The sequence below is a fragment of the Haliaeetus leucocephalus genome, unplaced genomic scaffold (assembly GCF_000737465.1).
Source record: "Haliaeetus leucocephalus isolate CR32 unplaced genomic scaffold, Haliaeetus_leucocephalus-4.0 Scaffold1007, whole genome shotgun sequence".
NCBI lineage: Eukaryota > Metazoa > Chordata > Aves > Accipitriformes > Accipitridae > Haliaeetus > Haliaeetus leucocephalus.
In genome coordinates, this window is record NW_010973443.1 from 1,388,749 (window position 1) to 1,405,252 (window position 16,504).

A 16,504-nucleotide genomic window follows, 5' to 3' on the forward strand; every position below is an offset into this window, starting at 1 on the left:
TCTCTCCCCCCTGCCCGGGGGGGGGGGGGGGGGGGGGAAGTGATAGAACAGCTTTGGTGGGCATCTGGTGTCCAGCCAGGGTCAACCCACCACAAATGCAAAAAAAAAGAAAACAGTATGCAGCAACACTATTCCACAGTAAGCCACCTCAGCTATACTCAAGTGGGTTACTGAGGACTGAGCTATGAATTTGAAATGTGTTTTTCATTATATCCTCACCTTAGATGGATTGTCAATAAGAAACAGATCTGACTGAATCTTGTTAGCTTGACATTTCAGGAAAACGCTGCTTATAAAGCAAGCTGAAATGCTTTATCGGGACAAATCCTGCCCAGTGCAGCTACTAGCAACATAGAGGCTTTCTACTGTATCCTTTGCTCAGGAAAAACAAAGCCTTCTCTCATTATCAGCCAAGGGACAGCACAGTGAATAGTAATTGGCTGATTTTCAAGCACAAACTAAATCCTACCTGCTTTGAGCTAGCCAGTCAGCAAGCCCTGCTGCCTGTACATTACTGTATGTGAAAATTGGCTTTCACAAAATGAAATTTTCAAAGTGCTTTCAAGTCCCATTAGCTTTCAACGAGGCTTAGATTACTAAGTGACTGAGGTGCATGTAGAAATTTTATCTATAGCTCCCATGAGACTGACCAGTGCTTTGGCTGGCTTGGTATACCACCTCCTCCTATATTTAGAGGAGTCAGCACTAGACCTTTCACAGGATGAAGGAAAGGAGGAGCTTGACCTGTAAATTCTTCATCTCTTTCCAAATGTAAAAAGAACATAACAACATTTGGCCTGTAACATGCTGTTTACAATATACAGTAGTGATAAGCCACAGTCGTACTGTTTTATGAAATATACACAAGTGTCTCCCAGCTAGCTAAAATAAGAAACCCCTCCATTCTAAATTCCAAGTTTAATATAGAGATGCTTAAAAAATATATCCTTTGAGTAATTACAAAACTGATTATTCCAGAGACTTTTTTTCTTTAAAATTGCTCATTTCACAAAACTAGATAATCATTTTGAAAATACGTATTTTATAAGTGTGTGTATATATATATACACATACACATCAACTGTTTGCTAGAGCTGGATCATTTCTCTTGCTGGCATTTCCTGTGATCCTATTCTGCAGTGATTCTGTGGGTAGTCAGAAAGTTTTATGAGGATGTGATATTTATTCTCTGGAATATCATATGGCATTTTCTTTTCTTTATTGATACAGATCTAACTAGGCTGGAACAGCACACATCTCTATGCCTTATTTTGTCTGCATCGTGGTATCATCTAGAAATCCCAGTCCAGGCCTGGAACTCTGCTATAGCGGGAACTGCATTACATATTAAATGCCCATGAATACACAAAAGGTGTTCATGATCCTTACAGTCACAATCCAAACATACCTTGAGAGACAACAGGAAGCAAGGTAGGGTTTGAATGAACTGACCAGGCTTGATATAATATATAGCAGCCACAATATGCCAGCTTCCTAGCCATTTCTGAATAATCTTACCTGTCCCTGCTCCACATTATTATTTCCACCATGTTCAGAAAAAAGTCATTGCTGCACTTAAACATGTTTTTAAGTCTGAGACCAGACTTTATTTCTGCACTCTTGGCAGGTGCTATTTAAGAAATTTTTATAACACTACAGCTAATGCTGCCAGCTAACTTTCCATCTAATAAAGTGTTACACACTTATTGATTGACATTTCTCCACGGCTAAATTTCCAATACTAGCTCAGTTTGTTCTGTATCAACAAAATAAAATGAAAACATCATATGATTTCCCAAAAAATAAATAGCACATTCCCATAACACCTTTTGACTACTCACAGAAGTACTGCAGACTGGGAACAGAGGAACTGGCAACAACAGAAATGGTCCAGATTTATCCACTTAGCCTGAGATTAGGCAAAGCTGAATGCAATAAAAGTTGTGTACATAGTACTACTGGCCACGTATGTACCATTACGCCATTAAAGAAAGCTGCTTTTTCTTAACTGCAGGAAATTAAAAAAACCAGCAAAACAATGTAGTTGTAGTTTAATGTAGTTCATCCAGTATAATTGAAGAACTCTTCCTTTCATATAATTTGTTTGCCACACAGTGGGGATGTTAAATTTTCTGTTCCTCTCATGAACATTTTCTCAGACTGGATAAATCCAGTATCTTCCAAATTTTGCATTACATGTAGCACTCCCTGGGGTTAGGGATCCCCTAGTGAGGGTTATGTGGGATACCTGAATAAGGCCAGAGTCTTCAATCTTTACCTCGCACAGCTTTTAAGAGAGCACTGCGAGGCAATGGCTTGCAGGGAGTATGTTTCATTTTTTTCTCCTATGAAACAGGAATAGTTTGAATAACTATAACTCTAACTAGAGGCTTTGATGCATTTTCCAGTGCAGTGTCCTGGCTACAGAGAAACAGAGTTGGTCTCACTCACACATGGACTCTCTTTCTCTCTGTGCCCTACAGACATTTAATTGTTTAATTACAGTCAAGCATGTTGGGAGAATGATAGGTGACTCATCTGGGAAACTGAAATACTGGTCCAAATTGATTCAGATCAAATAGCAACATGAGCTATTGGCTCTCCATCTGAGGTCACAGCTCTGACTGAAGGCTTATTCCAGGAGCCTTGAGCCCATGGTTTGAACCTGAACTGTCTTTGTGAAAGCAGTCCAACAAAGTTTCAGTTTAGCTGAATCAATGTTTTCCAGTAAGAAAGCTGTTTTAGTTTCTAATTTGTGCATTATTCTAAATAAGGGTGATTTGCATCATGGAAATATGAATACCTATTAATCACTCATTCTAAATAGCCCATCTGAGCTTGGGAAGACTAACAAATATGGAATTTATTTTGTAAAAACCATGCTGCCTGTAACATTTCCAACTCAAAAGTCTTAGGTAATTGACTTGTTGGACTAGGTTCTTCATATCAACTTGTAACGCAGAATCAATTTTGATGATGGATGAGAAGTTTAAGATAATTTTATCCCCTTCAGTAGAAGGATCCTTAGGGAATGGACAAAAGAACCTAATTAGTCTTTCCCATTTCTACATTCTAGTTTCATGTTGAGTCAATAATAAGCATCAGGATGTAATAAAATCATCACTACTCTCTAGCTCAAAAATATGAGTTCATTTTGGCTACTTGTTTCTTTTATTTTTCCCCAAGGACCTTATTGTGAAGGAATCTTGCTCACGCTTGTGAGTAAGATATTCAGATGCTCTATTTTTTTAAACTCGTGCTGGGAGTTTAAGTGCATTAACATGAACACTTTACCCAGATGAACAAACAAGATAATTTAGTCTACATTAAAGCATAAGTAAAAGTGCTAGAAAAAACAAATTTGTCATAATTTATTATCCCGATGGGTATCTCATGAGTGAGATATACCACTCACAGTATGTTTTTCTATTTAAGGCTGAAGAACTTCGGTGAATTCATTTCTTCCTCAGTCATAGAAATAGTCAGAATCAAACAAATATTATTCAGATCAAGATACATGTGAAGGTCATTAACAAATAAATGTGTATTGGATGTTTTTCCTTTTAACTTCTGATAATTATGGTAAAAATTAAATATGCATGACAACAGATTTTTTCAGCACTATTATTTATAGTTATTTTTGGGAGCACGTTGGTTATTTTCACCATTTCAAGTAGGAAAGGGCAACACTAAACTTTTAATTCTCTTTTTTTATTATCTTTTATGGGAGACTGCAGTATCTGATGTACACTGTAAACAAGGAAAGCCATTTTAACATGCAGAGTGTATTTGTGCTTAGTACAGACACAGTAACATGAGCATGCTTGCAACAGAATGAGATTTAGCAGCAGCAGAAGGAATCTCCATAAAGTCTACATCTGAATATGCAACTGCACGGAATAATACAGATGGATAGGGAAAGAAATTAATCCAATAAGCCTGTATTTTTTTTTTTCCAAAGGCAGTGCTTCAAAATTACCCAGACTGTCATGTGCACTGGTGGCCATACCAATATAGAGATTTCAGTTGCCACCAAAGGATATAGAGAAGAGAAAAGATGACAGGTTTCAAAGATTCAGATATGGCGACAAGGCAAAAAAAAGCTGCCTTATTTGTTACTTGATACGTTCTTATTTGTTTCTGAAATACATTGTTTGTAAATTTGCTACGCTCTTTTTTTTTTCAGCAAATGAGAAGACGAAAAGCCTTCTTACACCTGCTGCCAAGCTTCCTCCAGGCTGCTGAAGAGTGGCTGGAAAATAAACTTCACAGAAAAAAGAGATGCTTCGACTACGTGATTTTCCTGACAAACTGCATTTCTCTGCTCCTTCTTCTACTTTAGCATTAGACTTCACTGATTGACAGGCATGTTAACAGTACTCCATCAAGAGTGCCAGATATCTTCCCCATCAAGTCTAATTTATGGATGATTCTTTACCAAAGATGGAAAACCTATCATCAAACATCAGCTTTTCGTAATTCGCATCCCCCCAAAATACACATGTGTGAGGTACATCTGAACGGCTGATGTTGTGTACCTGTTCCTTGGACAAAAAACAGGTTCTAGTGCATAATCTAGGTAATTAGGAGTCTGAGCAGCAAATACACTAATACATGGTGACCTCCATAATGTTCTTTTCTGAATGCATGTTTGGTTCATAAGGACAGTTTGCTCAGCTCTTGAATTTCAGGAAGATCATAACTTCCTTGTTTGCAGGACATATTTCATAGTCACATTTTTTTAAAAGAGGACAAAAATATTACTTTTGACACAATCTTCTATTGTCCACAATACAACCTTGGAACATTTCCTTTTGCCTGATTCACCTCTGTCTCTTTAATTGCTGTAGTCTCTCATTTCTCTTCTTAATTCTGATATGCAAAAGTCTGTTGTAGCTATTCTAGACTGACTTCACAACAGAGAAATTAAACCAATATCTTGTCTTTGAGACGGAGATCTGTATGTGCTCTGAAGATCTTTATGTCTGATTTCCTGCTGCTCAGTCTTTGCTAGGGAGAGGCTAGAAGGATTGCTTTTTCTTCCTCTGTGGCTTTAACAATGGAATACAGAAAAATCATCAGTTTCTTAAACTGTTGTTTCACAAGCCACATTAACAAGCAAGTGAAAGAACAGCCTGCATGGGATGTGGGAATTTATATTAGCAAATAAATATTATGTAATTATTCACTATTCTTTCTAGAGCTTTTTTGTACTTTCAAAGAATTTCTAAAGGTTTATGAAAGGCAGGCATGTATTTTATGCAAAACACAGTCACACATGTGAAGAAGAATGTAAGTGGCTCTACCTAGTAATGGATCTATCAGCAGTTTTCCAACAATGCTCCTGTTTCACTTGGTCTACACACAAAGATTCAGAGAAGTGACACACTGCAACAGAGCCTAGGCCAACTTTGTATCTATTAGAAAACTATGCTAGCCCTGCATTTACAGCCTTCTACACTGAATGGAAAGCAACAGGGGTGTCTCATTCCCTGTATAGGCAAAACTACCACACGGCTAATTAAGACGGAGACAGAAAAATATAGGAATCATGAAAATGGTGAAAGATAACTGTTCTAACACAGTTATCACTAACATCTCCTGTTATAAACAAAGAGGCAGGCAGAAACTCTGCTATTCTCATGTACCATAAAGTGGCAACTGTTAAAAAGTGTATACCTTGATAGTTAACCAGTTTTTACTACACAAAGTCTCTTTTTGTCCTCAACACTAGTAGAAGTACCAACTTTTAAAAGATGCTCAAATGTCGTAATCGTTACCATCAGCCTTTGGTGGGAAATGGTAGTAAGAGGGCTCTGGTGAATTTGTCATATGGCTTCACAATATAACCTGGAGATATCACTTCCATATGTAGAGGTTCTATTACTTCTGTATGCATTTGGGTGTAGGAAAAAAGTAACTTTGCCACTTGTCACCACTATTGCAAAACAGGTGAAAGACATGTTTCAGAAAGCCTTGCCTATTCAACGTAGTGCTTAAGAATGGGTTTATCTACTTCACTGAAGACAGATGGCTTCAACCACTTTTTTAAGGTTTTGATGATTAAGAAGTAAAGAACAGCATCAAACACAGTTGAATCTTCAAGATTAATACATGTCTATAGAATTCAATCACTTTGTATATATATAAGGAAATCAGCCTGACTACCCTACATCCTGAAAAAATGATAGCATATACAGAGCTGAAAAATTCTCTGAAACTATCTTGCTTTGTTGTTTTTCAATTCTCCCTGAAGTAATTTTGAATGTTAATTTTCACCTGGAGGCTAAAAACATGGCAGCAAAAGTTTCTTTGTAAAGAGAAGTGTGGAGCTTCCACATTGCTGTAGTTCTGACAACTTTTTGCAATATAAAAACAAAAAACATGTCAAGGAAGTCAAGAGTATTATTATTCAAAGCAACATTTCTGCTTCAGATGCCTGAAAGGGAACTTTCAGTTCGAAAGAAAATGTATTTTTGTTTCTGAAAACCCTTATTAAAATGTTCGCACAACATATACAGTCATATGTGGAAGAAAGACACATATTTTGCAGAAAAGAGAAGGAATATGAAAGGGGTTATTACACTGGCAAGTTTATGCTGCTGTAGTGACGACTGTAAACATTTCCCTTGTAAATATTTATTTTCAGAAGTTTACAACTCATACCTAAAAAACTGCTCCTGACTGAAACTTGACTTGATGTATGTCTCCATAATCAGCAATACACAAAGTGAAACAGTTTAGCATCTGCTTTACAATTGGATACAGACAAAAAAGAGGTTTAAAGGCTACACTGGGCTATTATATCTAAAGCTGCTTTACTTTCAAGACTAACTTTTTACAGTCCTTAAGCTATGCTCTGAAGTACTTCCATGAAACATCTTAGATCCGGCTGCTCTGCATGCTGCAGCAAGCAGAAACAATCCAAACTGTGAGGAGTATTCAAAAGTCTGAGATCCACAAATGAAGGTACTTCATATATAAAGACATGCAGCTTGCATGTGAGTGTCTGCTGTTTCACACATGATCGATCTTCTCGAAAACCAGCCCTGGTGGAAATGGCAATGAGTGATGCTGTAGAGCTATGTTAACGTTCATTTGTCACTCGTAGTTTACAGTTGCTGGTGCAGTGGTGGAGGAAGCATTACAAAACCGTTGATAGAGACTTTCTAAAAGAAGCTAAGTCATAGCTCAGTTACCTACCTGAACTTCAGGGGACACAGAACAAGTCAATACAGAAAAGATTAATTTTTCTTGCTTAGAAATCAGGGTGAGACATGCAAGATCAACAACAGTCATCCAACAGTAAGAGCATCCAGCAGTGTGTGTGAGAATAAGTACCGTACAGATATTCAACCTAATGCTCTCTCTAAAGGACTTGGTTAAAATTCACTGATTACCTAACTCCTGGAACCGCCCCCCCCCAGCTGCCAGTAAATTGAACAGATCATACAACAGCTTGATATTCTGCTATAAAAATTTTTAAAAGAATTCTATCCATGGGAACAAGGGATATATAAAACAAAATAGCGAGTTTTAAATTGCACCAGCTTGCTGGTTCTGCATGACCCAATATGCCAGCTTGTGATAAGGGATTCTTTTTAATCATGGTGACTCAGGTGTGGACCCTATCTGTTGATGCCAGTTACAGCAGATCACCAAAAGTCTTTATTAGCTGTAAATTCAGTCTACCACTCACATTATACTTATCACATAAAGGAAAATTGATGTTAATTTTATAATTGAAATTGCACTCTAAATGTATTACTCTTAAAACCTTTTTTGACTATTAGTTGAGAAAGCCTCAATTAGGTAAGTCTTTTAAAAAATGTTTCTCCTCCTAAATCGAACTAGCAGCAGGATGCTATGTATGCCAAGGTGGAAAGATGCCAGTCTGTATGTCAAACTCTGGTTAATATGGAAGACAGTACCACTTTAATAAACAGGTTATTATGCAGCTCCCAGCTCTGTTAAAAGAAGATTGGTAGTCTACTACAAACTGATTAAATTTGCCACTTCCTCACTTCAAAAAATTTTATTTGCTCATTAACACTCGATATGTTGAATGCAGCTTAAGAAGAACACAGGAAAATTAAATATCAATCATTCTCACTCCTCAGAGATCTAAAACTGACTCACATAATGATATTTTCCTTCAAAGAACAATAGGCATGTGCACCTGTGAAAGTTGCGGTGGAGGAGAAAAAGGAGAATGGGAAAAGTTATTTAAAGACTGATGTAAAGTAGATGTCAAGGGAATTAAATATGCAGCTTAACTATCGTGCTGCACTGATGTGTTTATACATATCCATAAGAAAGTGTATTCTAAAACAGAGCATGAACATCGTTGGCTATACTGCAGGCTGTGGCTCATGACAAGCTTACTAGTAAGGAAGACATATAGAGGTATAGTCCGTTTGACATGTGAAACAAAAGTCTTTCCTTTCATAGTTAATATAGAGCCTTAAACGAGTTTTAGAGATTATTCCCAGTCATCTTATTACCTTTGCAAAAGACAGAGACTGCATCTTACTGGAACTGTTACTGTTGTGCAAAGGCCTTGTCAGCAAGCTGAGATACTGGAGATTAATACTAACTAGTCCTTACACAGCTGCATCTATCAGGACATTGCAGAAAACTGTAAAAATCAGATGTGTATTTTTAACCCTATTCTGCAGATGGGAAAGCTGAGACAGAGGAAGGAAAAGAAACTTTGTTGTGATTCTTCATCAGGCCAGGGAGAGCCAGGGGGAATACATAAACAAACCTCTTAGGATCAGTGCTCTTCGTTCCTCCAAAAAGGAGATACAAATCTCCTTCCCAACTGGCCTTAAAAAATGAGATGATAAGATGTAATCCACCAAAAAACTCACAGCCAGATTATTTTGAATTTGCTGTAAATCATATGCCCATTTTAAAATGAATTTTACATTCTTCAGAGAGTCAGTTTCTCACTCACTGCACCATGGGAAGGGTTAGGCATCCCTGTGTGCACTTAGCTGCACCTACACAGAAGAAACTGACGGGACATGGCCCAAAGAATGACAGCTGAAGTAGTCATATATCCTTTACATCTTGGAAGAAGACTTGTTTCTACTCCTCTTATTCTCCTTCTTGACTAGGTACTTCTTGACACCATATCAGGAAAAAAGTGTGGCAAAGAAACTTTTGGGACTTCCTAGTGGATCTGGTACATGGACTTTCAGTATATTACTCATACATTATAACACACTTGGCTTTAAGAGCTGAAAGTACAAAAACCTCAAGCTTGGTATTTGCTATTCAAGTAATATGATGAGTGATAAAGCTGCATTGAAACTTGCTTCAGATAGGGATCTTATATGTCTATCAGAAAGCTGTCAGGGAGATCTTCTGGTGAACCTCCTGATGAAAACGACTGTATTACAAACTGCAAGTAAAATGCCAACTGTATCTTTTTATTTTAGGATTCAATTAAAGGTGAAAACCAACAGTGTCATTAGCTAAAGGTTAAATGGAACAATCTATTTCTTCTCAGAAGAGGAGGGTGTAAAATCCCAAAGGGAATTAAGCAAATGCTGCATTTTTGTCCTAGTTTTCCTGTCTGGCTCATCTGTAGAAAGACTGTGGACTAAAGAATGTGGTGGGTGGGTAGCAGAAGTGGAAGAAGCAGCACATTTAAATGGCTCATATTCTAAGATTACAAATTCTAATTCTGGTCTAAAAGTGTAATATTGACAGTAGTGAGGCAGTTCTAGAAGTAAGATCTGCATCCTGCCCCACTGGCACCTGACACAAAGTAGCACTCATTTGGTACTGTTGAGAGCTGAAATACAGAAAGGCAGAGATATGAAGTCTCCCACTGGTAGAAGTAGAGACTGGAGGCTGCACATTTTGGGTTACTTAGGGAACAACTGAACTCACAGTAAGAGCTCTTATTTGACATGGCCAACATTTTCTCTGAGCAATAAAGCCAACACACGGTAAGATTATTTTGAGTATATTATACTCAGTACTCCAGCTGGCTCTCTTAAAAGGTTGGGCATGTGTTGAAATAATGTACGTGGGTGTAGCTCAACTTCTTCAGATCCACAGGCAAAGGCAGGAAGCTCTGTCAAAGAATACTTATTACAGAGAAGGTTCCCTCTAAGCAGTGGAGGAGCAATCAAATTTTCACATGTATGCTATCCAAGCATAGGCAGGAGACTGGCATATTGTTCAATATTATGATTAAGCAGTCACAGAAGACTCATCTTTCCCACTTGTTCCAGCTTTGAACTTGACCAAAAAATAAATAAGAGCTGCATCAGAATGGGCAAATTATGTCTTTGAAGACAAGTACAAATTGAAAATTAATTCATGTGTTGACAAAGGAATAAGTTCTCGTTCACAAGCAAGCTTTTAAACAATGGCCTGTAAAATTGCCTCTCTAGATCTCTGCAAGTGCAATATGTCTTTGGGTCCTCTACTAAAACTTGCTAACTGAAGTGTTTTGTATTTTAAGGACTTGAAGCCTAGTTATCATTGAACAATTAAGAGAACATACATTTTCATGACACTGTTGTCTCTCTGAAAAGTTTATTGAATATTTGTACCATGACTTATTTCTTTTTTCATTAGTAACAACATGGTGAGTAACGTCTGCCAAAAAGCATGTATTTTGCTTTTCTACTCAAAACCTATTTGAACATGAAGGTAGAGGACTGCTTACTTGACATACCTGAAAATTAGATAATAATTCAGTTTGCTTGCTTCTACCTAAGTGATTGAGCCTACTCCATCCTGGATATTGACTATGGCAAGAATGCATATTAAAGAGCATAAACTGTAATCCAAGTACCAAAGCCTCTTAGCCTCACATAACCAAAAGAAAGGGTGATAAACTTACCTTGTGTAGCAATGTAGTGATTTGGTCTATGATAACCCTAAAATAAATTGAAAAAAATATAAGCAATATGCACTGCAACTATGTTGTTATGAGTGAAACTTCATTTAGAGTAGTATTCAGTAAAAATCACAACAATACAGATAATGTATTAGATGCAAAAGTTCTTTCCAGTGGGGAAAGGGCAAGGGAGAAGGGGAAAAAGAAGCAAATGTGTTTTCTGCAAGATACTTAAGTGTTGTACAACAGGGGACAGAAGTAATATGTTCTTTCAGTCCCTTGTTGGCTCTGCTGAAAATGAACAGCATGAAATCCTCTCTAGCACTTGCAGCTAATGGCATGAGATGCTCATGGAGGCTGAGATATACCTCCAAGCTATTGCTATTGAGTGCAAAGCCTATCCCTTTTTTAACAGGTAAAGAATGCTAGATTTGCATTCAGCCTAGGGAAGGGTGGGGGGATGTTCATTCTGTCCACTGTGATTTGTTTATGTTTTATTTCTGAACAGTAAAAAGGAGGGCAAATTCTTTGACTAAATGGTTTTGTATGAATACACTTGTTCAAATCTAAATAGGAAGAACATGAAAGTGAATTTAAATCTAGGTCCCCAATGTGAACACTCTCTTTCCTTTCATGACAGATTACTCCCTTCAGAGTTTAGTGAGACGTGTAACTAAATGTATTTCCATATGTGCCTTTACCTCTTGGTGACTGTGCTATTCTTTCAAACAGCAAGGGACTGAGCAGAAATCTGAGCTTAACTTAATGGCTCTTGAACACGCTAATAAACTTTGATAGGAGGAGATATCTTCAGAAAGTTACAACTTCAGATTGTTACAAATGAAGTACCTACTTTTTTTGTATAGCTCTAGTTCCTCCATACTCTGAGAAAAACATCTGTTATGATCCTGTTTCATACTGGTGATTAAACTTGAACTGCAAATTGTGACACCATTTTTCAAAGATGCCACTGCTGAACAAGAAATCTTTAGCAGACACAGTTTCCTATGAAACAACACTTGTTTTACTTAGCCTAACAACTAGCACACCATGTAAACAATAAAATTATTCTTTGCTATCCATAGATTTCTGCCTTTAGATAGTATTGACTTTCTAATGATTTTCAATTCTACTTTCGAGTTCATTCTTTCAACCAAACCCACCTTGTCTCTTAAAGAATTTATTCTAATGTAAAACATTAAGTTAACATGATGCAGAATGAACAAAGAAGCCACCTTCAATAATTAAGCAGCCTACATATTTAATGAAATGTCTTGCTTGCATTAGAAGTACTGGTTAACAGCTGCAGAATATACTTTGAAGGAGACTTAAAAGTGCAGAGATGACAAGAGATTGCAAATCTCTGCATTAGGCATTACAGAGTTTTGTCACGTTAATATGCAAACAACATTCTTTTAAATGTGGAATGATGCCAAGCTGTTGACAGAAAGTGAAAATAACATTTTGTTAGCCCATATAAGCACCAGCAGGCAAAGTAGCCATACAGTGCTGCTAGCAAGGTTTCAGTCTAGTTGCAGTTAGATGAAATGACTCCTTTCATTTCCTTATTGACAAAACCTTTGAGGGTTTTTTTTTCCTTTAGTGTATTCCTAGCTTCCAAAGATAGTATTTTCCAACAATGTTTAGCAGCTGCTATTAGCTGTGATATCTATTACAAATTATGAATAATGTGAGAATAGTAAGACCTTCCTCTTTGACTGAACACAATGTTAAGTTTGTTGACTACATCAGTATACGCACATCAATATAATTTCCATTGATGTAATCGGAACTTGTTTCTCCTTCAATGGGCTGTAATCTCACTCGAGAATGATCATCTGAAATGGGAACAATGGAGAGAGAAAAAAAGCAATTACAGATACATTCAGTAACAACTTAATCAAAATACTACTTTTAAACCAAACTAACCCTCAGCATTTGCAAGTTCATGCTTGTTTTGCTGTCCATGCAAACATTGTATCTACATTTAATCCTCATTTCATTCATAAGGCTTTCCAAATTCCCTCTGATTTTCAGTCTGCCTTAAATATTTCTAATATGAAATCCATTGCAATTACATTTTTTGCCTTGACACCCTCCCCTCCTTCTGTCAATAAAATAAATAATATTAAGTTGTCAAAGGTTTAGACATTTAGAAATGCTTCTGCCAGTACTCAAAATAAGCTGAAGTCATTCTACAAGACATACTGCCACCTCACAGTTTCTGAAAGAAACTCACTACGTTTTCAGTAAGGGAGAAAGCAAAATAATGACAAAACCCAAGCAGTCAGATAATGGCTTTGTCACTGAATTTTGCTCTACTGTGGCCATCTATATCTGTCCAGGAATGTGCAAACACTCTCAACTCTATTTTCCAAATTCCAATCCAAAACACCATGGCATGAATTCGTTTCTTGTCAGCTGCCTCATTTTCTTTATGATACCACAGCAGTGACTAAGAATTGCTAGAGGCTAGATCCCCCCCCAAAAAAGAATTTCTATATGCTGGTAGGGCTTTTCCTTCTTTAAGATTTTGCATGCTCCTCTTGATTCTCTTGGTTCAAAAGCAACAAATCACAACGGCTTTTCCAGAATGCTGCACAAGTTGTTGATAAAACAATTTGAGGGTATCATCTCAAGGATGGAGAGATGGTAAATAGCCACTTTATTGCTGCTTTGTTTACAAATTGCTCTTGCTAATTAGATACCTGTGTATTATCGTTTGTGAATGCTGACTGCTAGCTGAGCTAGCATTACTTGCAGCTGATGACAGACCTTCATGACTGTCATTATTTTGTTGTAAATGTAAATAAGCATTAGAGCACCTGAAACTTGCCACCCATGTTCTGAATAGCTATTTTTTCAGCTTTAAAAATCCTAAAAGATAACATATGAATGAAAGAACATGAAATGGCTTAAAAACCCAACTTCATCATAAGTAGCACAATATTGGCCCACATTATGGGGGAGGAAGGAGAGGGCAAGTGGTTCTTAAAATAAGAGATTTTCAAATGCCTGAGTAGGAAAGGAAGAGGCAAATTCTTTATTTCACCCTCTTTTATGCTCAGGGACTTATGCTTTTTACGTCTCAGGGACTAGAGATCTCAGAGCCTCATTTGCTTCCCTGGGATTCCCTTGGGAGAGAGAAAGGGCACAGTTTTAAACCAAATATAGTAAATCAGAATTAATTAAAATTCCAGCTCTAGGTTCCATACAGCTCTTATTTTGCTATTTTCTTGTGATTATTTCACCCAACAGCCTTCAAGAATGAGTTTTTCCAAACATGTTGGAACATTCAAATCAATTATGTTCATCAGGTCAGCCTTTTCAGCCTCTTTATTCACTTTTCCAAGACTAAACATTTATAGAGATGTGACTCTCCATTACATAACCCATGCTGGTCTGACCCTACCAAGCTATGTTTATCCAAGTGTTGTGCTATTCTCTGCTTAATTAAACTATTTATCGGTTTCTTCAGAACAGAGGTTTAGCTCACAGGGCCTTAATTCTAAAAATCCATCTTACTTAAGAAACATACTGCATTAGGAATTTTCTAAGGTGCAGACACAGCTGCTGCTTTTACAATTTCGGGACCTGATCCAACTTCCACTGAAGTCAGCAGACTCCAGAAGTCAAGCTTGCTTGGACTCATGGTATGCCTTCATCTACATTTTCATGATTTCCTGCATCATTGCCTTAAAAGCATTATCACCAGGACAACTCAGGCTAGTAAAGATCTCCACTTTTATATTTCTTGAATTACTTAGGGCAGGATTCAGTTGTCTAAGCACAAGCATCTCATGCCACTTTATATACCCCGGGATATACTGCCTAGCCTTCAGCTGCCACTATGGAATAACACAAGTCTGTCATGTGTACTGTGTCACATTTATTGGTCCTGCACAAATGTCCTAGGTCACCTGAAATGGCACTACATGTCTGTGTTTAGGCAACCGAATCCCGCCTTTGATGACTTGCACAGCAATGAGTTCCATACTAGGCAAAACAAGCTTAAATTTCCCACTAAGGAACATCTTAAAAATATAATGTCCTGTCATTTCTTTTAGACTGATTTATACAATTGAATAATATGCAGTCGTATCTTTTCTTTACCTTTCCTGTTATTTCGTTATTTTCTTTATTTACTCCATTCTTTCCTTGCAATGATTCTTGCTTTGGATTGGGCAAAACTAAATAAGTTACTTCATACCTATACCTTCATATCGTCTTTTTGCCCTTTTTTCTTCTCACATGCACTCTTTCTAGTACTGCATTCTCAGCTAAGTTTCTGGGAATTCTGGAGGTAATGGACTGCTCAGTACCCATTTATTTGCAGTGGAGCTGGAGTGACTCCCTTTTTTAATTGCTTTGAAGACTCTAGTTAACTCCTTACTGCATGGCAACACTTCTTAATCTGAAAAAATTCTTTAGTCAACAAAAGAAGTGTTACTGTGTCTATGCCTGTGCTTACGTCAAGTAGATTTAAACCCAAGAGGTACACAAGCCATATATTCTTCCAACATGTATGCTGATTCTTAAATAGCCTCTAGGTTAACTGTCTAGATTTTTAGGGTATTTTTTTCCTCTATACTTCAGCTGCTCTTGACAATTTTTGTAGCTTTTAAATACTCTCTTCTCCACCTCATTGTTATTTTGATACACTTCTATCAGGAGATCAAACTTAACTTCACACTGATCACTCAAGCTTTCAAAATTAGTTATGTTAGAATCTATTTTCTTTGTAGAAAATGGTAATAGATAATGAATATTTTATTCTTGCTCCCCTCATGTCACCTACAACATGTATATGCCAGCCTGCAGACTGTGATCTCAAACAAGCCCCTTGAGTAGCTGGTTGATTAGCATGCCTAGCCAATGACCCTTTCTTGGGATGTGTCCTGCTGATTCTTTGCAAATCAAGCCTTTTATAAATGTCTCATCTAAAATCTTTAGCTGCTTTTAAAAGCTGTGATCGATATTCTCATTTAGTCAGTATTGAGTTAGGTAAAAATAAGCACAAATGCCCTCCCATTCCAAAATTACCTCAAGATATCTCCTGAGGAAAAACCAATAGATTTTACCAAAATCCATGCATAACCCTACACAATTACAGCAGAAACAGAGTTTTTCTTAGGTAAAAAAAGATTAATTTAGCAGATTCATGCCGGTTTTAGTTCCTAATGAGAAAACACAAAGCTTTTTGTGTTCAGTAAAGAAGGAGCATGTTTTCTGTGGGTGACTGGACTGTGATCATGATTCAGCTTGTTGATACAGTGGCTCACAAGTTGTAGCCACTTTCATACAGTGGTGTTGTGGTTTAACCCCAGCCAGCAACTAAGCACCAACGCAGCCACTCACTCACTTCCCCTCCACCCAGTGGGACTGGGGAGAGAATCAGAAGGAAAAAGGTAAAACTCATGGATTAAGATAAGAACAGTTTAATAGAACAGAAGATAATAATAACAATAATAAAATGACAGTAATAATAAAAGGATTGGAATATACAAAACAAGTGATGCACAATGCAACTGGTCACCACCCACTGACTGAAGCCCAGGTAGTTCCCGATCAGCGAACTCCCCGAGGCCAACTCCCCCCGGTTTATATACTGGGCATGATGTCACATGGTCTGGAATACCC

At 37.3% G+C, this 16,504-nt stretch overlaps 1 protein-coding gene across 1 annotated transcript in view; it reads right to left on the reverse strand.

Annotated features, from left to right (window-relative positions):
* The window catches only part of PTPRM (protein tyrosine phosphatase, receptor type, M), a 340,322-nt gene that overhangs the window by 42,567 nt on the left and 281,251 nt on the right, over window positions 1-16,504 (reverse strand). Inside the window, exons 21-22 of the mRNA XM_010584832.1 lie at window positions 12,626-12,702; window positions 10,868-10,904 (exon numbers count right to left, since the gene is read on the reverse strand). Of these exons, the coding sequence (XP_010583134.1) occupies window positions 10,868-10,904; window positions 12,626-12,702 (114 nt within the window). The remainder of the gene's footprint in view (window positions 1-10,867; window positions 10,905-12,625; window positions 12,703-16,504) is intronic.